The 27,306-nt window shown below is 40.0% G+C and overlaps 1 protein-coding gene across 4 annotated transcripts in view; it reads left to right on the top strand.

Moving 5' to 3' along the window:
* Positions 1-27,306, top strand: part of tsnare1 (T-SNARE Domain Containing 1) — a 195,676-nt gene that overhangs the window by 67,907 nt on the left and 100,463 nt on the right. For all 4 annotated transcript variants that reach the window (XM_030071912.1, XM_030071913.1, XM_030071911.1 and 1 more), the window contains 2 exons: positions 16,342-16,419; positions 17,770-17,839. In XM_030071912.1, coding sequence (XP_029927772.1) covers positions 16,342-16,419; positions 17,770-17,839 — 148 coding nt within the window. The remainder of the gene's footprint in view (positions 1-16,341; positions 16,420-17,769; positions 17,840-27,306) is intronic.

Raw genomic sequence — 27,306 nt, 5'->3', positions numbered from 1 at the left:
TGACTCCAAGACATTCAGCTGTGTACATGAAGACAGAGAGAAATTATAATATTCATAAGACTCACAAGCAGGGTTAATTTGACGTTATGGGCTGAGACGACATACATGGGCAATTTCAGTGGCACCATTGTAGCAAAACTGAACTTTGGTAGAGTGTTGGGTTGTATAGTTACCTTGGCGTTATATGAGTCCACATGGTGGTCAAATGTCCTAATTAGCTGCTCCATTCTTCCCACAATACTGTATTTGTATCACTCCATTTACTTCCATAGTAAACCAGCTCCCAAAATAACACTTTAAGCACACAAAGACAAACAAAGTGTATTATACCAATATATAAAACAAGTGCCGTTACCCTTGTGTGTGTGTGTGTGTGTGTGTGTGTGTGTGTGTGTGTGTGTGTGTGTGTGCGTGCGCACATAATTACAATTATTTTGTGAAAGCACAATCAGCTTGTTTCTTCCTGGGACAAGGCTACTATGATGTTTCCACCAGATGCTAACTGTCGAATCTACTTTCCAATTCAACTAGGAAAGAAACAAGAAAAGGGCCATTTAATTTCCTCAAAAAATGGGTACCAAGACTTATTGTTTATTATATTGGCATAATTCATTTTGTTCATGTTTGTTTATGCACTAAAAGTGTCTGGGAGCTTTTTAACTGCACTATGGTAGTGAATGGAGAGATACAAATCCAGTATTGTGCATTAGCAGCTCAGGGGAGCATGGAGCAGCTAATGAAGATATTTCACCACCATGTGGACTCATATCACACTATGCAAAATAGCACATACACACTGTTGTCAAAAATATACATAGAAATGCACAAATACTGGACTGATTTTAAATCACTTCATCTATGAGGTTGGTTAATTCTCTGTAAAGTCTTTTAGGGACATGCTTGGTATGAAAGGATACATAAATAAATGTCATTTGACTTGATATACAGGACCGCTGAAATGGGATAAAACTGATTTAATAAGAGTGTTCACACCCTACCGAGTTGTCCGGTGTCATTTTGTTGTTTGAGAATTCCTTCGTATCCGTTTGGCAGCCCTGTGTATTTGGCATCCTGCATAGACATGTATGTCTATTAATAAATACTGTTAAGAGGTACTGTGAAAATATAGACATGAATTAATAAATAAAAACCAGCAACTTATTTTGCAACAAGCATTTCACTTCCGTTCCTACTGGAATGATTCCACTTAGTGTTTTAATACTTTTTTCTTTCTTTTTTTTATCCTGTTATTCTGTTGTTAGGAGTGATAAAATTTTCATCCTGGCAAAAGGCAATATTGCCTTTTTTCCAGTTTTACTGCAGCTATCTCTCACAGCTCACACAGGCAGGATAGTCAAGGTGGCTCTTAACTATGTAACGCTTGATTTAACTGTTGATTTTCATTGGTTCTCGTCTGGGTTTTGTGGCCATGGTAATGTGGCTTCCTCACCACAAAATTATGAAAAATCCCAAATATCAGTGTGTTTTCCCTGTACGGTCAGTCTAATGCCGGACAAATATCTCCTTTTTTGTGTGTTTTTTGTGCTGTGCCATTTGTGGCATTAAAAGGTAGATTTATACTTATGGTGTTTGACACTCAAGGGGAGTGGATGACATGAGCCATTATATCGCATTGCAGATGCACAGTGAAGAAGGAAGTGGGGGATATGACAGAAAAAAACAAACATCACATGTGCTTTTTGTCTCCAAACTCCCACATACTGTACTCGTGTGTGCAGTGAAATACTCCCTTTCACTCAGTCTGACAGTCAGCCTCGCTCTCCAGTCTTCTCTATTGTGGCTAGACAGATGGAAGCCTCAGTCATCAGAAAGGGGGTCTTTGATCACAGTGAAGCCTGGGTACATTGGTGGGATATGAGTGGTGGCGGCGGTGGGGGTGAGCAGGAGCCTGTCAGATTTGCCGTCTGTTGCTTTGGCCGATCTGAAGGGCGGCTCAGGAAATGATCAAAGCCCAGGTTAAGTCTCTAATAGAGCTGTCATTTAAGCTAATCTTTCTCCTTCTTACCCCGGAAAAACCTTTCAAGCCTCCACCCTGCACTCCGACAGACAATGTGTCATATCCAACACAGCCCAACATCTACCCCAGGACCATACACATTTGTTTTACTTTGCAGCACAGTATGTTTTAATATTACCACATACTGACACGCCATATGCTGTTTTTAATACATGCTCAAAATAGCACATCCTTTTTAAGAGTGCAGGGTGCAACAGCAGGCTATTTACTCTTAAAATAAAATATAACTAAAATATCATTAGTCACTCTCATCATGATTTAAAGCCATTATTGCGTGAATGTGAGCAGGCACTTTAGCCTACTCCATTAGGCAAGTCAGGCACACCCAACAATAACATAACATAAAAAAAAGTCACATATTTTAGTTTACCACCCTGTTCAAAAGCTTATTAAAGAGAATTAATATATTATGCAGTAACTGAATATATTCAATATCGTATTTAATTTAAAAAGTAAATGGGTGCTCTTTTTCACGCAGGTGACATAGTTGCTTTTTGCCCTACACTCTCTCTCCAACCTGACCTACTACACTCATAGATGTGAGCAAGTCAGATGTGATTGTTGAAAATTAAACACCAGGCAACTCTTATATGAAAATATTATGGGCAAAAAAATTTTAGAAAAAAAATGTTAATTAGCTTGTCTTTTGTCGCTTTAGGAAAGGAAGTGTCTTAAAGTAAACCATTTCTCTTTCATACTCTAACTGGATTAATGCATGAATAGACAGATATTGCTGATGGCTGATGTTACGATGTACATAAATATTTTTATTTTTATTTACCGAATGAGGTGACAGACTTTATTCTGCATAGCTGGCATATCTAATATGAGCTATAAAGAAGTAGGAAGGTATCTTAGAAAACAGTGCAGTGGGTAAAAATATATGTAAAATCGCAAGAAATGTTTTGTTTTTGATTTTTTTTTTTTTAAATTACACAAAGTTAGACTCCCATGCATAGGTCTACATGTTCTGCTCTCCAGGCAGCTCTCAAGCAGCATGCCAGACATTAAGCAGACAGCGCAATCAACCCCCCGTGGGGTATACAGAGCAGAACCCAGCAGACACTTAACATTGAAATATGGACTGTACATAATAAAAGAGGCAAGAAGATGCCTTCGTACGTTTATTTGATTAATACAAAATCAGGCAGGAGGAGGCTATGGTGGTGGAGGGAGAGAGAGAGCAGCCCAGCCAGTTCACAGCAATGTGGAGTAGGTAGCAACCACAGAGATGAATGTGGAGCTGGCAGCTTACATACACTGTTATGTTTGAAGTGCCAAATGTGATTGGTGTTTGCTACACGTCCTGTCTGAACTAATGCAAACTTTGTTCGTAGCAGCAGTTGAAGCTGGAGAAAAACCACATGAGATACTCAGATACTCATTTTTCCTGCATTAAGCCCTTTTCAACATATTTACACTTGTTCCCATTCAGAACAATTCCTGAAAACAGCGAAATTGCACTGAAAACATGTGGGATTATCTCATCTTACTGGCAGATTTTTCACTTGTTTGAAGAAAAAATAAGAGTTTAAGACTAAATGACTCTGTAAGAAGGAGATGTTTTGCACAGCACTACTACACAACGGAATTTTGAAGAAGGACATGGTTCTGGATCAACATCCCACATTGCATGCTGGTCCAGAAATCCATGAGCTAAACTACTACTACTACTATTTCTGGCTGTTACTACAGAGTCTGCTGTTACTACAGAGTCCTGCTTCCATAATTATTATTATTCAGCTACTACTGATTACTGCTGCTAATAATAAAACATAGCACATTATATATATATATATATATATATATATATATATATATTCATGTATGTCACCAGCTTGTGAAGAAACTAAACTACTCAGAAGGCGGTGTAGTCACTTGTCAAACATTGTCATTGCTTGACAACAGCATCCCATCTTTCCCACATGTGCCATGAGAGGGTGTGGGATCACACCTGGTTCTCTGTAACAGAGAGCAGAGTGCTGTGTGTCAAACCTGACCTGTGGACATGTCCGTCTTGTTAGTTCTCTGTTTTGAGCCACTCTCAAGACACAGTCCCTCCTGTTAAGCTTGAATGAGGTAATATGGTGACAAGGCTGTGATGAGAGCTCCCTCCTTCAGCTCCATGCACTTGTGATGGATTCTAAGTGGTTGAAATAGGCGAGGTGTTGGACAGCCATGCAGTGATTATTGAACCAATGGGGACTCCATTGGTCTGTGACGTCAAACCCATGTTTGGCTAGCCAGTGTGAATGCCTGTATGTACTGTATGTGGTCCATCAGCCCAGTCACCAGGAAAATGTTGGCATTTTATATTTTTGCAAGCCAAGGATATGTCATGTTTTCAAGATTTGTGACAGTATAGAGGAAGAGAAAAACACCATGTTAGGGAGTGTTTGGGGGTGGTGTAATTAATCAATCAATCTTTATTTATATAGCATCAAATCACAACAGAAGTTCTCTCATGATGCTTTACAGGTAGAGCAGGTAAAGACCATGCTCTATAAATTACATTAGAAAAGAAAAGAAAGAAACCCAACAGATTCCCTCCTGAGCATGCTCTTGGCGACAGTGGCAAAGTAAAACTCTTTAACAGGAAGAACCCTCAGGTAGAACCAGACTCAGGACGGGCGGTCATCTACCTCGACCGGTTGGGTGGAGAGGGGAGAGGGAGAGAGACAAAGAGACAGAGACAGGGAGATAAGGGCAAACTGGGACAGATGACAACAACAGCCCATGCTTCTGCAGCCCATGCTTTGAGTCCTGGGCTTGAGTCAGCACTGTTAGGCAAGAGCTGTGTTCATTTTTAGGTAACATAATATAAGTGAAAGTAGACATTAGACAAGTAAACATTTCGTCACATTAACCATGACTTTTTCTTAACCTTAGCCTTGACAAAGAACCTTTTCCTAACCATAACCAAGTAGTGCAAACGTTAACAATCACAGGCTCCACCACATCGACTCTTTAAAATGCTGATAGGTAACATATTTTTGGTTCAGAAACACACATTTCAATGTATTTGTTGAGTTGCAGAAACGAAAAATGGCAACATTTATTCTGGTGACCAGGTTGGGTCCATACAGCACAAACAGTAGGCCTATGTCAAAGGCTGGACCAATGTGGGATTTTAAAGACCAAGAACTTTGTACTGAAGTTGCAGAGTGATGATAATTTGTGCTAAAATTCAAAAATTTCAAAAGAACGATACCAGTGATTTTTATCCAATTTATCCACATTTTACATTGCAACAAACCATTTTGCAAATCATGTGGGGGTAGTAAAGATTTCACAACATATAATCAAAATATCGTGATTTTCAAATATGAATTTTTGGTTCATATTATTGGTTGTAATGTTCTATGTTGTCACCATTCATAAACCTGATAACTGAGAACTACCAGTTGACTGTGTTAAGCAAATGTTTCTATGCTGCTGCTTTTAGTAAAACTAGTGTGGACGACTTTACTACAATGTTTGAATACTTTTTTTTTGAAGAAGTCCCTGAATCTTAATTTTCATATCGTAGCGAAATGAATGGAAACCTGTGGCTGGATAAGAAGTAGAGCAGAGTTCTAAAATATGACTTCTTGCTTTGGGAAAACATTAACAAAAGCATGAAATATATACATTTAGTAAATATTATGCTAAACATGCAAAATCGCTGGTATAGTACTTTGAAAATGACCATTTTCATGCCAAGAAATTGCAGGTGTTCAGGGTTTTCCCACAAGGTTTTTTTTTTTTTTTTTCATTACAGAAAGCTTCTAAAACAGCACTGACACCATGGAATGCTAAAAGTCTCCACTGAAACCAAAAGCGATTTGCTATTTTTGGGGGCCTACATTTCAGGTGAAAGATCTTCCTTTTATGGAAGTAATTCAACTGTTCTGACAGCATCACAACCACATGGACGATCCATTAGGAGGGGCCACACAGAAAGCAGATAATGCTGCAACTCGTGTAATATCTGAATTATCCTTCTATTAGATGTCATCATTAAACCAAAGCAGTTCCTTTGGTTTGTTGACAGTAATTAACTCAAATCATAACTTGACCTTAAAAAAGTTCAGCATACTAACAACAGCATGGCAAAAGCTTAACATGTGTCTTTTCTAAATATTTAGGCTTTATTTGGTTTATTATTTTGGTGGCTTCAGGTTTGTTATCATTAGAAACCTTCCCTCGCACTGTTTGAAAGTGGTCTGTCTCCCACCTAGCAGAATAGTGAGGGTGAAATTATGGGGAACCTATCAAAAAAAAAAAAAAAAAAGTCCTGAAAATTGCAACATGTGAGCAGCATGGTGTTCAGTCAAGGCGTGCTGCAGCTGGACCGAGCTTTTCATGATTTCATGTTGTTCTGCATTTTCTGTGCTTTATGGCTGCGAGGGACATAATAGCACACTAAACAGAGCAGAATGCCTTCAGACAGGTGGATGGGGTGGGGGTGGGGGGTAGGGTAGGGGGCTGATGTGCCACCTCCCCTCCAAGTCAAACCAAGCTGAATCTTTTATGAATGTTAGTGCCTGCTCCTCTCTCCAGGCCTCCAGAGCTCTTGTCAAGCCATATGCTTAAAATAGCCAAGTTGGTACATGTTTGTTGTTGAATTATTTGGCATCATTGTTATAACATATGTTCACACCTTATCCCACAACATAGGCTGTGAGGACGCTTATATCTTCAGGAGAAGGTTAATATCGGAGAAATAGGAGTGCTTTTCTCTAGAAAAATGGCATATTGTGAGTAAAACTTAGAATATCTTCATTGATTAAAAACAATAATGATTTCGACAATTTATTCTGTTTTGTTAGTTGTATCACATGTGATAGGACTGACAAACTGACAACTTTTCTTTTTTGCTAATTTGCAATTACTTTTTTTTCATTTTTGAACCAAATCAAGTGAGTTTGTGCACATTTCAAAGGGTTAAATTGTTTTAATGTGGTACTTGAACACTGACAAAATGTGGTGAGATTAAACCAGACCGATGAAAATGTTAACATGACTTCTCATACATTTGCTGCATTCTAACAATTTCTAGTGAATTCAACTTTTCCTCATTTAGCTGAGGACCCACCTAGAAGTCCCTTAAGGACCCCTGGTGGCCCCCGGACTCCACTTTGAAAACAACTGTTCTAGAGGGTGCTGACATTGAATTTTTTAACTGGCTTTGCCCCAAAAGTATCAGTTTCGGTGTCAGCCTTTCAAAAGTCATATTTTGTGGTGCTGAACCCTGTGCCTAAACCATGTGTGTGCCTCACCTGCAGAGCCGCTTGCTGGGACTGAGCCAGGCTCTCCATCAGCCAGCCTCTGAATCCACTACTCAGTCCCCAAATTTTAGGTTTTTGGGCAGAGCATTTCCTCTCATCAGTGAGGAGAGACAGCCGCTGACCTCAGGGATAATGAGATGAGAGCTCTTGATTAAGTTCCTCTCTGATTTGAGAGTATAATTGAACGTGTTGCAGATAGCACATTTGTGCTATCGACAAGCTACTTGGAGAGGGCATGATGTTAATTTGTCCCTGGCGTGCTCAGGATTCTTACTCATTACAGTGGGAGAAATTGGGGTACTTTGTATTGGTTATTCAGTAAAAAAAAAAAAAAAAAACCTGCAGCGCCAGTCTAACGACATCTATAATCAGTTCAGAGGGATTTAACCTTAGGAATTGGAAATATGCTAAGTGATTTTCTATCCTGTTTTCTATCATCCTTTCATTGCATCTCGTCTCCTTTAGTCATCAAAGATGCTAGGTTAGAAACTTCCACTTACTTATATGTCCATTACAGCTAATGACTGAGTTTGAAAATCCAACAACTAACTTTTCAAAACCAAGTATGGGCAATGTAAAAGAAACTTAACGAAAGCTTATTAAGACATATAGTTCCATTATAAAGTTCAGTGACCTCTTGTGGTCCTGTAAGTGATGACACTGTGGTGTAGTACTAAGGGAACAGCAACGTCTGTGTAAGGAAGCTGGTCGGTTGATGATGGATGGGTCAGTCAATATTACTTTCACCCAGACAACCCAAGTTCAAATCCTGTCTCAAGCGACAGCAGTGTTCATTTTTAGGTAGCTAACGCTTGCTAGCTAATTTTAGGTAATGTTAGCTAATGTTTTGTAACCTTAACCCTGACCTTTTCCTTACCTTAACCATTATGATAAACCTTTTCCTAACCTTAACCAAGTTTTGTTTTTTGGCTAGTGGGCTAACATTCATTAGCAAATATTAACTCGGTAGCTAGCTCGCTCAAGAAACAGTCCTTGGGATTTCACTAGAGATCCCCCTTTGGCTCATATGCACTATTCATTTAGGAAGCAGTCCTGTCAGTCATAACAGAGATGCTCCTGTTGGATCTGTTGTTGTGGTCACATGGGTTGGAGGACTTGTTGGAGCAGTGAGTCAGTCTGACACTGACAATTGTGTAGACCATCAAATCTTCAGCAGTTTTGCATAGCGCACTTTTAAGGCCACATATCCTGTAAAGCCTGCTGCTGCCTTTCACTCCCCTCACCATCTGCCATTGCCAGAAACTCTGAAGGCTTTACTTTTGGCAACAGCACCCTCTTCCTGTTTTGTGCTGTAAAGCAATCAACTGATTTCTTACCAAATCTACCAACACAACATGTAAATACAGTAGCCAGGAGAGGCTGCCAGTCTCCGTAGGAATAGGGTATTCCTGTGTTTACAAGGATTATACTTCTATGTCAGAATTAATGTGGTAATAATTTATTTACCCTTGGCAATTTTGTATAGTACTTCTTTGGTGATTTGAAATGTTCCTCATTCTACAAAATTGCCATCAAGGTTGTTTATTCTTTGGCCTGAGTAGTTTTTGCTACTTTAGCTTTCAAACCTAAATGTAAATTGAAAACCACATCCACTGAAGTTCTGCTAATTAATCAACTCTCAACTGTTGTGCTCAAAACACAGACTCATCATAGGAAGGTTGTCAGTGGCTGTGTTTTTTGTTGAATGCCAGTTATTGAAGCTTCACTCATGAAGCAATAAAAGGTTATTTTATTGTGCAAGTGATGAACAAAGGGAAACATGGATGTGTACCAGCTATTTGATCACATTGCATTGGAATTTTTCATCAACTGATAATTTTATTATTCAGTCCATATTCATTTTGTGCATTTATCTGTTAATTGTCCATCACAGTGAAATTGCTGGTGGGGCTATGGATTGTCCCCAAGCTGTCCATCTGTCATGCACAATAACTTGGTTGGTGCTGATTGGATATTGTTGAAACTTTGGGGAATGATACATGTTATTGCTCCATTCCAGTGTTGCGCTAAAAATTAAATGCTTGCTGGAAAGTGGAAAATGTGATATTATTTCACTTCCTCTCTAGCTGTTGTGTAGGACAGTAGTGATGCTATCTTCCTCTCATTGTTACTGAGTGCTGGATACTGGCTGGATGCTTCAAATGCTAACTGTTAGCCTCCTGCCACTGAGCTGGACTTCCCCCCAGCTAACAGTCTTAAAAATAGCCACAGCACTCACACGCCTTAAATCAACTTGATTTAACAGGATTACTGTTTGTAAAGAATTTGGTCCTAGTGAATGCCCTTTTCGGAAGAAGGAAACAAATTGAAATATATTTTTTATGCTTGCTGAAAATACAAAGTAATGTACAAGAACGTTTTGTAGAAACTACAAGAAAAACCTGGGTAATGACAAGATGAGACACACTGCTCTAACCTCAGAGAAAGAAAGGCAAATTTGAAGTCAAGAGTAATTTTCTGATGCCGCTGTGCATATCAGCACAGCTCCAAAGTGGCATGCTGATGAGAACGTGTTTGAAAAAGCGTCTACATGTTTATGCGAGAGAGCAGTTTGAAGTATGATGTGACATCAGAATGCGTCTGTGTATTTACAGAGCGGCCATGGGTGTATTCATGTGATTACTGAGGTGGGAGCTGAGCTGGTTTGATGATAAAGAGGTTCAGAAATGATCCTCTTGCTCCAGCCATGCACTCACTCCCAAATAGGGGGTTGCTTGCAAAATAATGCTCTGTGGATCCCTCAGCCTCCCAGGCAACACAGAGTCAGAAAATCTAAATTAGCATAAAGTCTGAAAGTGAGACGATGTGCTGTAGACACAAGTAAAATGAAAGCCGGTTTAATTGTTTGAATATTTATCATTGCCCACTGGTATGCTATTATATGAAGTAGTTGAAGTAAAACAGGTCTGTCATGGACCAGCAACCTGTCCAGGGTGTTTCCCCTGCCTTCCACCCTTCCGCCCCTGTTTGATTATGAAGCGATGTCATGGAATGCATTGGAGGTTCCTCCATGCAAATCAATAAGACCACAACAATATATAGTAAAACTAATTTTCCACAAGACATTATGGTCTCAGCACCTAATTTCACTTCTAATGTGTCCCTTTGTGACTGTTTTTTTTTTTTTTAAATGACTGGACAATTAAGAAGCAATGACACAGGATTGTATCAGGTTGTGTCTGCCCAATGATTAACGGCTCATTTCTGCATCACTGATTAGAAGGTGTTACCAAATGGCAGTCAGAGTGCTTTGTTTTTTCCTGAAATGAGTGTGACCATCAGCGGTGTTTTCTTTTGAGACTGTCATTTTCCTTTGTATAGCTCATAGTTTGTGCCTGTTTAGCCGTCCCGTCCTTAATGGGACATCCTGCTGTAGGGTTAGGGTTGAATGGATCAAGAAAATCTTGGTATTTCATCCCTTATGTCTTCAAAAGTAAGAGGATAGCGCTCTAAGTTTTGGGCTCTATACATCTTACTGTGTTGGTAGGCTTCATTACCAAAACGTCCATGCCAGTATAGACCCCAAGCAATGAGAGTGCACACGTGGTTCTTTGGCACTCAGCACCCATTAAAAAACATTATTCCTTTTTGGAATCAAGCTTGTTTGAACTGTTTGCCTTGGTGTTTCATTCCAAAATAGTTTTTGAGAAAATAGGTGGTATGAAATTTTGATGCAAATGAAATTAGTGTCAAGCTATCTACTTTCCTCAAGCAAATGTTTCTTTTCTGGCTATTAGTTTGTGAACATGGTGTTGCCAATTAGAGATCATGATAGAAAACAACACTGTTTTAACAGATAGGTGTAGAATAGTATCCTGTTGGTAACACAGTTATTAAAGATAAAATAACAAAAATCTGCAGGACAGGGAGTCCTTGAGGATTGGTTTGGGAACCACTGGCTTATTGAGACTTTATCAAGGAGTTGATGTAGTTGGCCTACACTTATCCTGATTTGTCAAGGATCAGAAAAAAACGCACCAGTGCACCAGGAACAGAGTAGCAGCTAATGTCATTGTCAGGGTAATGTGATAATAGCGTTCCTCATATTTTTAATTTCTCTTCAAGCCCTTAACTCTTGCACGCCTCAACCTAAACTTGCATTTAGGCTCATTACACAGGTTGTATCAAACGTTGATCAAACAATAACATACACTAAAACCAAAATCAAGGAGGTTGTCCATATTTCTGTATAATAAAAACAAATAAAAGACTGGCTTTATTCCTGGCTTTACTGAATGATACAGTTTAATCCAAGTTATAAAAAATACCAGAGTTTACACCCAATACCACATAATTCCATATTTTTTGTAATAATACAACTAACAATAGATTGATAACGCTATCAGTTAATACAACCATGATTAGGAGAACCACCTGTGGCACACAATCTTTGGCATACAATAAACACAATGAGACACATAAAAAGAAAAAAAAAAAAAAAAAGTCAGGTTTTCTAAATATCGAAGGAGCTGAAAAAAAAAAACATGAGTCAAGAAATAAGCAGAAAAGTCACCTCTGTTTTTCTATCTCTAAAGTGTTGCATTTTCACTTTCTTTGATATCATTTCTTTGCAGAAATTTATGAATATGGGTGTCTCCTTCACCTAGCTTTCCTGAGGTGGTGCTGTTATGTTAATCCATGATAATTAAGATCCCATGAACACACCTCCCATGTCTGTGTGAGTGAGATTCATGAACGTATGCATGGTGAATGCTGCTGAAAACAGATGCTTCCAAGCATTTGATTAATGTGCCGTAGCTCTTACTTTGTATTATTTTATGTGGAAACATACACTCCAATTTACAAAAGTGTTGATAAATGAGGTTTGCCTGTGTTCACACACATACATGTACTCTCACACACACACACACAAGGACAACAGGGACACTGGTTAAATGTGGTTTTAGTGTGACAGTATGATACGTGTTGGCTTTAAAATTGCCCTGTGTCTGTTAGTGTGTGCAAAGCAAGCAAGGAATACAGGATAGCATCAATTACAGCTTGACAACGACGTCTCATGCTGTTCACAAGTCGACTTATTGTCTGCTGAGGCATGGCATCCCACTCTTCTTGAAGGGCGGCCCTCAGGACATTGAGGTTCTGGGGTACAGAGCTCCGAGCCTCTACACGGCGACTCAGCTGATCCCATAGGTTTTCTATGGGATTCAGGTCTGGAGAAAGTGCAGGCCACTCCATCTGAGGTACCCCAGTCTCCAGCAGCCGTTCCCTAATGATACGACCTCGCTGAGCTGGAGCATTGTCGTCCATGAAGACGAAATTAGGCCTGTGTTGTTCATGCAGGGGCACAATGACTGGATTAATGATGTTATTCAGGTAGCATGGGCTTGTCACTGTACCATTCACAAAGTGTAGGGCAGTTCTGTGCTGACATGTCGTCTTGGTCTCATGATGTCAAAATGTGAACAGCATGATGAGGAGGACTGTTTAAATGCCAATTCTAATTGAGCCAGGAAATGTATTGGTCGATTCATGGATCAAACACCTGATGTGAATTTTGCTGTTAAACTCCTTGTTAGAGAACAGCAACTTGTGCAAAAAGTACTGAAACATTGAACAGTTGGACATGTGCATTCAAAAGTTTACAGAAGGTCACATTAAGGTCACCTGTAAAGGTTATAATTTCACCCGAAAGCTGAATATCCCTAACTTTTTGTGAGTAGTGTCTATGTGTGTGTGTGTGTGTGTGTGTGTGTGTGTGTGTGTGTGTGTGTGTATGTATGTGTGTGTGTATATGTGTGTGTGTGTGTTGTATGAACACTGAATATCTATCCATCATAGTAAAGGAGACAGGTGGAAAGCACATGTTAAAGGCGTGGGGGGATGACATTAAAAAGGCACTAGAGGTCATTCAATTGAAAAATGAACTATTTCCAAATGTATCACAATCTTGTAATGCTGCTCATTTAACAGCATGCAATCATGTTATTACCTAGGTGATTTGTCCATGTAGCTCGCTGAGTTGAGTTAATGACTTCTGATGGACAGTGGAGGTCTCAGATCGTTGCAAAAAGGTTCTTTATCCTGCCCACACTATGGATATCCATTTCATTCAGTCTCAAATTCTGTTTCTAGCTTCTGCTCTCTCTCTGCCTTTATCTCTGTCTCTCTCTCTTTCATGCCAACACTCCCCCCCGCCCCCCTCAACCCACCACAAAACACTGCAACTTGTATGCATTTTTAGACCGCTGCATGTTGTTTTTCAGTCGTTGTTGCAGCACAGAACTTTTGACCATGTCAAAACAATAACTTGTCAATTGCAGTTATTTCTGGGTGCAGTATTTGACAAAAAGGTAGCTGAGATTGGCTGTGTGTGCAGCTTATGTAGTACAGGTCGTGATGTTGATCTCAGCCTGCTGTAATGGCTCCGAGCCATTAACCCTCCCTGTCATTTGCAGTGACATGTGCCTTTGAACAGGGAAAATGGCCCTGCCCACATAACTTATCTGAGAGGCTTACCACTGTTGCTGGCAGCCTGTTGCCTGGTGCCATGCACTTTTCCATGTCCAGTCCACAATGATCACTGCACTTAGATTCTGTGTCAGAAGCTGGCTCAGCCTTTGATGTCAGCTATATTCCATATATATATATATATAGATAGATAGATAGATAGATAGATTTTTATTGTCATTGCACAATCATATACGTATAATAATGCAACGAAATTAGGGCTCAGTCCTTTCGGTGCAGGGGAGAATAGAAAGCATCGTGCATCTTGCTAGTTGAATAGCCAAGTCCAGTAATAGATGGCTGCAGCCATGTCTCTGATATCAGTCACGGAAAACACTTGTTGGATGTACAAGCACAGTTCGTCATCCCGTGTTCGCCATGGACCTGGCGCTGGAAAATGCTGGGAGGCGGCGGCCCAAAGGGCTGTCCTTTCAGCCGTGTCGTATATATGGAATATATCTCATAATTAAAGTAATAATCCATGCATTCTCATATAAAAGAACCACAGGTCCATTTTGTTGCTGATTGATATAACACTATAGTGTCTGAACTGTATAGGCTGTTCATGAAAGCTTTTACTTTTACTGTTGTAAAAACACATAGGGTCAGATTTATCAAGCATGCCGCAGTTTAGCTCCTGGGGTGCACAATTTTGCATTGTCGCAGTTGCTCAATTTAGCGGGTGATTTACCAAGATGCATGATGTAAATGAGCACAGCCACAGTTTACTTTATTTGAATGCACTACTGCTAAAACCTGCAGGTGGAAGCCTGAAATGCAACATGGCTTTCAGCAGAGACAGCTGCTTTAAAAAAGATGCACTACAATAAAGAAACATGTTTTTGCAAGACAATTTTTTTTGTTCTGCTTTTGTAGCATTTTTAGCATTTGAGGACAGAGCAGCGCAGGTGGATCTTTATCTACAAATCACAGACTCTTCCACAGCTCTCATGGTCCCAGTGGAGAAGAACACAACAAACACTGGTGGGAATAATTTATAAACGAGGGAACACATTTCAAGTTTTGTATGTCTCTAGTTCAGAGATAACACAAAAGATAACACAAACAAAACACTCACTCACCTTTTATGCACAGACCCCCACCTTATCCATCCGTAAAAGGCTGGCTGTGGCATTTTATATTGTAAATTAACAATGTTTGCAATATCCCGATTGTGGTCAAATGTATGTCCTCACAGAACTTAAATAACATGTAACCAAGATCCTAACCTGACAGTTAATGTAAGCTGGCTGATTGTTTACACCAGGTTGAATTAAAAATTAGGGTCAGTGGGTCAAAGGTGCCGCAATGAAGTTAAGACATGCTTCTCAAGGGTAAATAACAAGCATAATTTCTTTTGCCGCAGCAGTCTTGATAAATCAGATTTGGTGTGTCTTTTGAATGAATTTCCAGTCCCGCCCATCCCATCAGAATTCCCTAAACTACATATGCCTTCACTCACACATGCAATTTTCAGAAGTGCCACTTTTCTTTGATTTCAGCAATGCAAATCTCCACTGTACCTTTATAAATCAAGAAGAGGCACTATATGTCTCATCTGCGCATGGAAAAGCCCTGCAAATCCTTGATACATCAGGCCTCAAGTGTCTGGTGCATAGAAAGTGTTACGTTAAATGTTTCTGGTTGTTTATGATGAACAAAAAATAACCAGGTAGTTAACATGAGTAAGATAACCAGCCAAAGAAACTCCAGAAACGTCAAACTCCATCAACTGAAAATCCAACGAAAGAGACTTCAGAATACTGGCCGCAGTCATTGATTGACAGGCGATCGGTAGGACATGCAGTGGAGAAACACCAGCAATCACTTAGTGCCAAAGATGGAGACAAAATTCAAATAACGTGCCACTTTGATTTAAAGCTGTGCAAAAAGTAATTTAGCACTATGACGCCCCCAAGTGGCAGGAAAGGTACCTGATTATAGTTTTGAAAGTGTGTAGTTACTCAGAAGTCATGTAACTTGATGTCAATACACTGTACTGGCATGTGAAATTAATGTGAGTGAATAGGGTGAATCAGTGTGTCAGCCCCACTTTGTCTCATAAGCTGATGAGGCAGCTGGATGTTTACATTAAAATCTTGCCCAGTGCAGCTGTAAAAATTAGCAAAGCAACAGTAAACATGTCTGAATCCTCCAGGAATGATGCAGTACCCCTCTGGCCCAATCCGTAAAATATGTCAGCTTGTTTTGATCTGTAATTACAGCATCCCCTTTGGCAAATCAGTGCAGTTTTAAATATGCTTAAACACTGGTGCAGTGCATAATTTCCCCCAAGTTTCATGAATATCCAGCCAATGGAGTCTGAGATGGCTGACAAACAAGTAAACAAATGGCTGGACAGAAACCAATCCACATGATGAAAATGTGCAATGTCTATTATATTATTATTATTTTTTTTCTTACATTATAGCAGCAGATACATCCCATTACTCTGTGTCCAGTTCAGAGCGAGGGCTCTGTCGAGAGCAGCATCATGCTTCACTGGGCTGAGAAGTGTTTGCTGATATCATGTTTTCTCCAAAGCCACGCAGGTCAGCCCCTCAGAACTGCAAGATGTGTTTCAGGAGACCTCGTCCAATATCTTCCAGATCAACGCCAATGGTGAGATGTGCATGCCCTGGCGCCCCTTGTTAATAGTTGGTTGACTTTCAGACTTGTAGCTGAAAGTTATAGTTAGCAATATTACATGATTAAATCATTGCAAATGTATTAGTTCTGTGGTTTTGCAAATGTGAAAGCTTGACTGGTGGACTGCTGTGGACACGCCATACTGACCGAGCCACCATCTTTACTGTTATGAATCTCCTGTAGTGTATTGTCTTTACATTATACTGTCTCTCATACAAGTAGCCCAAAGAGGTTCATGTCGTCACAATTCTAATTTCGGACGTTCTTATACACAGACTTGATGTTTCTTGATTTGACCTTGACATGTTTCAACTGCTTGTCCGTCCTGCAGTCTTCCTCAAAAGTTTCACATGATGTTACTGTGACTTTTCCTGTCAAAAGGTTTTATGCAGGTTTGGTGATCCTGCCTGGACTAACCTGGTAGGACAACCTGCATGTGCTAACTCACAATAAAGACAGTAAATGTGACTTCATTCAAAAATATGTCTTTTAATAAACTGATGCTGATTTAGCCATGTTTTATGTCATTAATGTAGATAGGAAAATGCTTTATATCTATTGCAATGAACAACAGTCCCAGCTAAGCAAATTGCTTTGAGCAACTGGGTTGAAATGAACCAATTAACATTTAGTTTGTGTTTAGGAAATATAAATAGTCATTGTTTGGCACACCTAACGCTCAGCAGAGATAGCAATGATGCAAGATGGCTCACCCCTCAGGAACTCAGCTCCGGAAAACAATGTCAGGTCCACGCGCAGCCTGAAAAAAACGTGCCATGATGTAACCGACAAATTATCAACAATTAAACTTGTCGGCAACAGTTTTTGACATTGATTTTTGTTGATATTGACGATTAATTGTTGGATCCCTAGCTGGTAGGCCTTGTCCTTGTCCAGGCTTACCGTTCTCTGGGCCCATCTAGATTTCTTTCACTTCTTTGTTCCAATGCTGCTAACTGTTGCCCTCAGATGTGATGACATTTGCGCCCTCCTGTTCCATGACATGACTTTCCTTTTGCAGTGGTCTGAGATTGCTGATTTCAAACTTTCTTGATCAGCTTTCTGATCAGCTTTATCTTAGAAAAATGCAGGTTTGGTCATCCTAACGGGTCAGGTAGGATGACTAAACCTGCCTGACACCTCCAAGGAAGACTGCTGGATATATAACACTTCAAGCATGTGAAGGTAAACAATGGAACAAATAGTGTATGTATGTAAGAACATCCTAAATTAGGAGAACAAGTGTTTTTGTGTCTGAGCGTATTTGCAGATGTGCAATGCAGAATATTCATCTTGCAGCCTATTGTTCCATTGTTCCTCCAGTTGTCACATTAGAGAAGAATCTTCAATCGTTGGGAACATCGAGAGATACTGCAGAGCTGCGACAGAGTCTGTAAGTAACCCACACACACACACACACACACACACACACACACATACACCTTTGAGTAGACCCTGAGCTTTCATTCTGTGTGCTCTGCTGTCCAGCTCAGTGTTATAAAGGGTCACATTTATCTCTGCCGCCCAGAAAAGTGCTTATTTTCTCTTTGTTTCATCGCCCTCTTTCATATTGATTATTCTTTTTTAGTTGAGCTGCCAGCAATTACCAAATTCCACGCTGATGACAAAGTGGCCAATCTGAGATGATTGCATCTGTTTAAAATGCATTACATCCCACTGTGTTGCCTGGCATGTCATCAATTCTATCGACCATTTTTTATGATCGCCTTGAAAACTTACTGACACTGCTTAGCTGCTTTATTTTTAACTTCCCCTTCGTGTTCAGAAGTATTGACGCTGAATGTGAACAACACATCCAGTCCCACATACTGACGCAAATTATATCCCACGTGATGCTTTGTGTTATTCAGCAGCTATGAGTGTCTTGAGAGACCTTTCTTGGAAGCCTGGAGGGTTCCAGATATTTCAAGCATTTATGGTCCAGTCAGGGTCATAATTGCTCAATATGATGTACATTGTGCAGTTTTGACCGATGATATATTTATTGGAGCATTTGTCAATATTACACTGGTTCTCTATGAGAAGACCTAAACCTGAATTAAGACGATGTATTGATAAAATTTCATATAAATGGAGGTTGTTATTAGTAGTAGTAGTACTAGTAGTAGTACTAGTAGTAGTATTGTTGTTGTTGTTGTTGTTATCCTGGACCTCAGCAGAGAGTTTTAATGTCCCAGAATAGTCTAAATAGCCAGGGGCTTTTCATCCCTGAAAATAAATAAACAAATAAAGAAATAGATAAATGAGTGAATAAATAAATAAACAGAATTCTGCAAGACACACAGAACATATGTTTGTTTTTTTTTCATTTGGATGTTAGTTTTTTTTTTTTTTTTTTTTTTTTTTTTTTTCAACTTTTTGGTATAAAATGGTAAAACTTAAAAATATTCAATTTTGGCACAAAAACTGGCTATAATTCAGAAAAAATCAACCTGCCAAGTCCATGCTGGTCAAACCCTAATTATGGAAGACCAAAAATGCCAAAATTTAAAATAATTAAATAAATAAATGACTCACTAAATAACAATACTTAACAAATAAATGAAAATACATTTAAATGTAACAAAAAATATAATGAAAATAAATGTAGGCATTAATTAATTTCTAAAATGTGATACAGAGTGATATTTCTTTGTTAATTTGTTTCTGTGTTTATTTGCCTTTGTAGTAATTCCTCAACGCATTTACTTTGCTATTTCATTATCTCCTTTCATTTTTTTTATTTTTAAATTGATTTAATTGAAACACACTGTCAGTCGGAGCGTCCACGCGAAAAAGTAAGTAGTTGTGACTAACAGTATCACTTTCAGCTAGATTAGCTAAGCCTCAGGTCTCTGGCAGTCTCCTGCCAGGAGGTAGACATGTGAGCGGTGAGCCTACACACCGCTGTGGGAGCAAGGCATGGAGAGTCGGTGTCTGCACTCTGACGTCAGTCAACTAATAGGCAAGAATGACACACTTTGACTGACAGATGCCTTCTTTGCATAATGAGGAAGAAATGCAAAAGCAATGTAAGAAAATAATACAGAAATAAAAAGTTTTGGGGAAATAAATAAGTAGAAGAAGGAGAAGGAGAAGTGCATAGGGAAATAACTGCAGAAATAAGTGATTAAATTAAAAAAATTAAAAAAATAAAAGTAATGGAAAAATAAATAAATACATATAAAATGAATACATTCATTTAAAAATGAATAAATAAGTAAAATAAAAAAATAAACAGGGAAGTAAATAAATAGGGGAACACAAAGGCAAATTAATACAGAAATTAATTAGATTAATACAGAAATATCAAGTTATATCACAGCTTATTCTTCTAATTTATTCATGCATTTCATGTTTTGGCAGCTTCAGTCCTCCATATATAGTAGGGCATTAATGTAAAGGTCGACCCGTCGGAACGTCAACGTCATTAACCTACGTCAATGTCAGTTAAGGGTCCGTTGAAAGTCAAAGAAAAAAAAAAAAGGTTCCGTTAAAGGTCCATTCCAGTGATTTTGAATGCTTGGCCCATTTTACATTGCAACAAACCATTTTGCAAATAATGCAGGGTCACTAAAGATTTCACAACATATAATCCCTAACAACAATAATAATAATAATAACAATATTAATAATAATAATTCCCGAATTTTCCAATATTCGTATGAATCACCCACCTTCTAATGTTCAAAGCAGAACAGTGCTGCTGCTTTTAGGAAAACTAATGTGGATGACTTTATTACAGTGATGGAATACTGGTGTGAAAAAGTTTGAAGTCTCTGAAAGTTCATTTTCATATCATAGTGGAATGAATGGAAACCAGCGGCTGGATAAAAGGGTGGAAAAATGATATTGGCATTCTGAAATATGACTGTTTGCCTTGGGAAAAGATTAGCAGAAAAGTTAATATACATTTAGGCTAGATATGAAAAAGTCACTGGTGTGGTCCTTTAAATTCAAATGCAGGCTTTTATGTAGCATTAGTCTGTTCCTGTTCCATCTCCTCAAGCCTTTCAAAAAGCAGAAGGCACAAGAGCATCTTCTCCATTGCGTCCTGCCACTGGCATTTCCTGCGACGTGCGAGATGCACACATTTGATCTTGGTCGACCATTCCAAAGGAGAAGCCTCTGTAGCCTTTGTAGTGCCATGGTTCTGAGGACCCATTCTTCCTTGGCTGTAGCCTAGACTTTGAGAAACCGCTTCTGCCTCTCTGTTTCCATTATATGCTACCCAGTGCAAAAGGTCATCCCTCCCAGAAAGCAGTGAAATGGCCACAGTAAACACGACATCAGTGCTTTAATGCCCCCCAACCCTGCCTGTGCAGCGCCTTCATCGCAGAGCACAGAGGCATATGCAGGACCAGAGATAGGCGATCTTTAGCAAATCACACTGAGAAAGGCCATATACTGGAAGCATATGCTGCCTTCATCTCATACACAGCAGACCTTCACGGAGGAAGCAACAATGTTGAGGATTCTGAAATAAAAGTAAATCTTGTTTGTGTCCCTGGTTGGAATGGTAACCCGCCATCTGCACGCCTGTCTTTCGGCAAAAACTCAAATCTCACGGTTAATAGAATTTGACCCGCCCCCGTAATCGTGGAAATGCACACGGCAAAAAGTCTAAGTGGATTAATGGCCGACACCCTCTGAGTGTCATTGTCTTTGTTAGCACATTAGGCATTCAGTGGTGCTCTGGCCGTAACACGCCAGAGGACATGCTGAATACTGTGTGGAGGAAAGCGCCCCCAACTGACTGGAGCCCTGCATGCAGCTATACAGGCTCACAGTGTCCATGCAGTGCATTTTCTGTCAAAGCCATTCTTTAGCACAAAGGAACATTATGGAGTTCCACCTCAACAGGAGTTAATGGAATATGAATGCACCTGTACTAACACATTATGTAATAAATGGCAGTTCATGTAATAGCCTGTCAAAATGAAATGAAAGGACCCTCTAATACAGTTGAAAATGTGTTAAATAACAGTAAAAGAGGCCCATTCATACATTTTCATTCATTTTTTTTATTCTTATAAACTATGTACTGTACACTTGATTGCATATGTCTCGGTAAGAATGTATTATTGCTAATGTGCAGTTGGATTTCCGATAGCAGCAACATGAAATGGCTTAAAAAATTTCCAAAAGTTGGACTGCTTTTTCTTTTTTTTTCCTTCCAGTATTTTGGCAAGTTGCCATGGCTTCTTTAACTACTCAGTATTTTGTTTATTTATCTGATGACTTCAACTCTTAATCTTGCATGTGTACCCCATCAACTATTATTTGTTGCGTTGTGGTGTGAAATAATTAAAATCCCCAAATGTTTTGTCATCAGGCAGATGAATGTGTCAATAAACAGCTTCAAAATATGATTAGTCTACATCATGTGCCGCCAGAAAATTCAGCTAATTTCACATCCCTATTAAGAAGCCACAAAGCTGATGAGGTATGAAATTTATTATTCATAAAACCAACATGCTAAAGAAGCCAACATTTATTTCCGTAAAATGTACCACAGAGAGAGACTATTAGCAATATTGGAGTAAGACTATGATAATAAACTCAAGTGTCATGTTTTCCTCTTGCCTAATTAGACCTAAATGTTATTTTCATATTGTGAGTTGATAGCTATGTGATGGTGCAGTGTTTTGATGCTGCAACTTTGGATTCACACAGTTTGAAGCTACAACAACACTGACACTAATACAATTATTTTGACTAATTTCACAATTTCTGCATTGATATGTAAGTATATCATGTGACAGACTAATCAACTTTACCAGTTCAGCTGGAAGTCAGCTTGATGAACACTCCTCCTGGAGGAAGTGTACATAGTGTCATTTAATTGAACTGAATAGATTAATAGTCACTGTGATTTTACTGTACTTATTCATGGATTCTGGCAAACAGTCAAGCCAGTTTTCAAAGCATAGATACCTGCAGACCAAAGACAAAGAACAGAAGAGACTACAGTTCATCAAATACCTGTTTTAGTTTTTGTAGTTAATTTTGTTCCATGCTTAAAAAGAAATAGTTATCCTGAAATGGGTAGCAAGGTTTTTATGTGGAGCAAAGTAGTTTGAGCAACAGTTATAGTGCAGTTCTATCTGATTTAGATCCCCTCAGACTCCCTTAGGCTAAATTGGTTAAAATGCACACTGAGCATGACTGTAGTGATGCTAAAAGGGTCTGATTTCAGATGCTAGCTCAGTGGTTTTGTTCCACAGCTGGGCCTGGGTTGAGAGCCTTGTTAAAGCACAGGAAATGTTAAAAGGGATATTTCACCTATTTTGAAATATGTGATATTACTTCACTTCCCCCCCTAGCTGTTCTGTAGTACAGTGGTGATGCAATCTTCCTCTCATTGTTACTGAGTGCTGGATACTGGCTGGATGCTCCAAATGCTAACTGTTAGCCTCCTGCCATTGAGCTGGACTTCCTCCCAGCTAACATTCTGAAAAATTAACCGCCTTAACCCACTTACAGATGGTTTAACATCACAAAGCAAGTGTCGCTTTCCAAAACTACAATGCACATATGATTACCAAGATTCAAGACTCGATATTTTATTGCCATACAACTTTGTTAAGAATTTGGCTCATTGTGCTCATGCTTCTATCATATACACTCCTGATCAAAATTTTAAGACCAGTTGAAAAATTGCAAGAATTTACATTTTGCACTGTTGGATCTTAAGAAGGTTCTAAGTAGAGCTTCAAAATGCAAAAAGAAGAAATGGGAGTGAGACAAAAAAAAAAAAAAAAAAAAAAAAAAATGAGTAAGCAATTTATTGCAAACAACCATTAAACTGAAATAGGCTGTTCATCAGCTGATCAAAAGTTTAAGACCATCAGTCACCACCAAAGAACCAAACCAGTCAAAGCTTAATCTAATCATTAATTTAATCTAAATCATCAATCTAATCATTTTATATTATATTATATTATTATTATTATTATTATTATTATTATTATTATTATTATTATTATATTCAATATTCTACTTTTAGCAGCACACAGCTCAGATTCATGCCTACTTTTCATGTTAAAATCCAATTCCTCCTATGTGCCCCCTGTGTATTCTGTTTCAGTTGGAAATATGTCACTGTTGGGAAGTTAAATACTCTTGAAATGCTGTTTGATCTGGACCCTTCAGCTCCAAAACCATTTAACTGTTTAAGAGGGTGTTTCTTTACATAAAACTTGGCTGTCTATGGAGTAGAAAAGTGCATGTATTTTTGAAATTGGTGCTACATCACCACAAAAAACAGAGAAAATGGGATATGATATTCCCTTTCGCTCAAAAAACAAGCAGAATGCCCTGGGGTTGTTGCTTTCCAAGGCAACGAGGTGGTGAAGATGGTTTCCGTATACCGGCTTGCTGGGGTAGGAAAAAGTTCTCTTAGACAATGTCTGTTTGTTCACAAAAACCTTTCATTGGCAATGGTGTCAGCTTGCATTGCTCCCAGTTGCAAGGACTCAGAGAGGAAAGGGCATGCTGTCTGGATCGGCCTGTCCATGGAGGCGGGAAGTACAATCTGTATTTGGAACAGCAGTCCTCGAGACTTTTGCTGGCAAATGAGCAGGGAGCTTTGGGTGCATGCAACATGGAGAGAAGATAAACGTTCATTTGCATACACTACCCACATTGTAATGATACAAAGCTGGTTGAAAACTGAGTATTCCTTTCAGAGTAGAAAGTACATTGCAGCTACCAAAAAAAAAAAAAACTCCTCACAAAACCTTGAAAATAATATCTAGCATAACCTAAGATGGTCTGGTTGTAAACTGTACAGTAAATAAGCAGAATGTCACCAAAGCCATCTTTTTCCTACTCAGATCATGACTTTGTGGATGCACCTTTCTAGCTCTTCCTCCTCCACTCTCATTATACAACGGCAACCATCACTCTGCCTCCCAAACCCACGATACTGCACCTCTCTCACACCGCCGCGCATATGTGTTGATCCAGGGTGTACATTGTGTTGGGCAACATTAAATGTCATATGGGTTTCAGAGTGTATGTGTGTGTGTGTGTGTGTGTGTGTGCGTGTGTGTGTATGCACATCTAAAACTATGGGTGATTGAGTAACTGAGCCTTATTTTACTGTTGCACTTCTGTTGTCTGTCTGGATAAACACTTCAGTTAAATCCATGAAATGTAAATGTAAAATGCAAAGTGTGTGTGTGTGTGTGTGTGTGTGTGTGTGTGTGAGTGAAGGTACTGCATGACTGTGTGTAGCATATACGCGCGGACATGTGTGCACTTTGACATTTCTTTTTGTACACGCCGAGTCTTGCAAAGGTTCCGTATTGTCATCTGAGCCGGTGAGAGGTCAGCGGTGTGAATGAAGCGACTCCAGCTTGGTGCTTTAAGTCCTTATCGGAGCCCCGGTAAGCGGTGCTCTCCATCCTGCCAGCCCTCCAGCCATGATGGCAGTCAGGGAGCATCACAGCTCTTCCCATCCCCCATCCTTCACACACACACACACACACACACACACACACACACACACACACACCCTGCAACCAGCTGCTCCCAGACTCCTAAGTTCTCCTTCACCAGGGCCAGTGAGACCTCAGAGGAATACCAAACACCAGGCGGGCAGGAGAAACACACAACGGAGGTGACTGATTGAAATTCACAGTGTGAGCAATTCCAATCTTTTGCATGCTGTTCTGACGGCTTGGCTCTTGAGCTTGTTGTGGGGGAAGAGTGTGACTAGCAGATGTATTGCTGCGCTGTGATACTGCAGAGGTCTTCTAGGGGGTCCTCGGTAGTGGGCGAGCTCGGATAGTTGGGTAACATCATATCAGTGGTAGGCGTGGCGTGCGCTGACTCACAGATGATCCGTCAGAGCTCATCAGAAGCATCTCAGGCTGTATTTTTAGCAGATGGGCTGCAATCGTATCAATCGCATTCCACTAATAGTGTAAAAAAAAATTTTTTTTTTGTTTCACTGGGTTCCTCTTGCCTGCCTTTACCTTAAAGGGACCCTTTCATGGGGATTCAAATTTATTCTACCTACCTATAGAGCCCACTAGTCAGTTCAGGAACAACCACAACATCAGATCAGATTTTTTTTTTGGAAACCATTTCTTGTGTTTAAATGTTTGTGAAAGGCATCTGCATTTAACATTTAGCATTCAACACATGAAACCTGAGCAATTTCACTTGATTTCTTCCTGAAACATGGCAACAAAAGCACAAATTATCAAAAAATGACATGAAAATTAGAACAAAAAATATGTAATTACAAAAAGACCAGAATATTAGCACAGTAATTAAGAAAATTATTTGAGAATTAGCCAAAAAATTACCAAACATTTACCAAAAATGTATATTAATTCATTCATTCATTAATAACAAGAGGGTGAAACAAAACCAAAAATGAAACAAAACAAAAGCGTCTTCAAGATGAAAGCTCTGTTGTTGCGTAGACACATTGAAAGCAGAGTGTTTACTGAACAGGTTGTTCAACTCTTTGGGCTCTAGTTTCCCGGCGCAGCGCAGGGTGGCGCAGTGAGGCGCACCCCGCGCAGAGCTAGTTTCGACCAGCGCAACGCGCGAGGCGAATGGTTTCCAAGTTTCGCAGACGGATCTGCGCCGAGATGGGAGTGGCGGCGCAGCAGGGGGAGGTGTCGACAGATTCAGCTTGGCGCAGTGACAGTTTCGTGCCAAAAGGCTTCGCCGAGGTGCGCCAAAAGCTCGCCTCCTGAAACCACGTCTACTTTCAGCGCAAGGCGCAGCGTGGCTGGCGCAGCGTGGCTGGCGCAGCGTGGCTGGCGCAGTGGAAGTTTGGCTCACAGGCGGGCAGTGCGCACACGTCACCAAAACCTCATAAATTGTCAGACACATTAACAATGCAATAAATACCCACAAAAACCACTATTCAATGCTTCTATCTCAATCAGCACATAAATGTATCTCCATATCGTCTGTCCCGTCACAACTCAGAGGATGTTGTATTTTTCTGTAAAGCCCTTTGAGACAAATTTGTATTTGTGATTCTGGGCTATACAAATAAATAAAATTGAATTGAATTGAATTGAATTGAACTGATGTCAGATCAAAGGAGATTGGCACCGTTTGGCAGCGTAATGGAAACCCAACCTGATCACCTGTCAGTCAAACAATGTATCCAGTACCGTGATGTCTTTTTTCCAGTCATGGGGCTCTAGTTTCCCGGCGCAGCGCGGGGTGGCGCAGTGAGGCGAACCCCGCGCAGAGCTAGTTTCGACCGGCAAAACGGGAGAGGCGGACAGTGTCCAAGTTTCGCAGACGGACTTGCGCCGAGATGGGAGTGGCGGCGCAGCGGGGGGAGGTGTCAGCAGATTCAACTTGGCGCAGTGACAGTTTCATGCCAAAAGGCTTCGCCGAGGTGCGCCAAAAGCTCGCCGTCTGAAACCACGTCTACCTTCTGCGCAAGGCGGAGCGGAGCTGGCTCAGTGGAAGTTTGGCTGACAGGCGCACATCACCAAAACCTCACAATCAGCACAAACGGTGCCAATCTCCTTTGATCTGACATCAGCTGTGACGGGACAGTTGATATGGAGATATATGTATGTGCTGATTGTGATCGTAGCATTGAATAGTGTTTTTTTCGGTATTTATTGCATCGTTCATGTGCCTGACATTCCTGAAGCCTGCCTGTGAGGTTTTGGTGACGTGTCCGCACTGCTCGCCGGTCTACGCTCCGCGCCTGTCTCCTGAGCTCCGCTCCGCCTGCGGCAGTAGACCTCCATGTCAGCTGTGTAAACTTTCATTACGCCTTCACGCAGCGCATTTTAAAGGCGAGGACAGGGGCTCATTTGATTGGTTAAATGTGAATCGGCTGTGTCAAACCCACTCCATGCCTTC

This window comes from Myripristis murdjan, chromosome 16 (genome assembly GCF_902150065.1).
Source record: "Myripristis murdjan chromosome 16, fMyrMur1.1, whole genome shotgun sequence".
Lineage (NCBI taxonomy): Eukaryota > Metazoa > Chordata > Actinopteri > Holocentriformes > Holocentridae > Myripristis > Myripristis murdjan.
The sequence above is the reverse complement of the archived record's forward strand: the minus strand, read 5'-3'. Positions and strand labels throughout refer to the sequence as shown.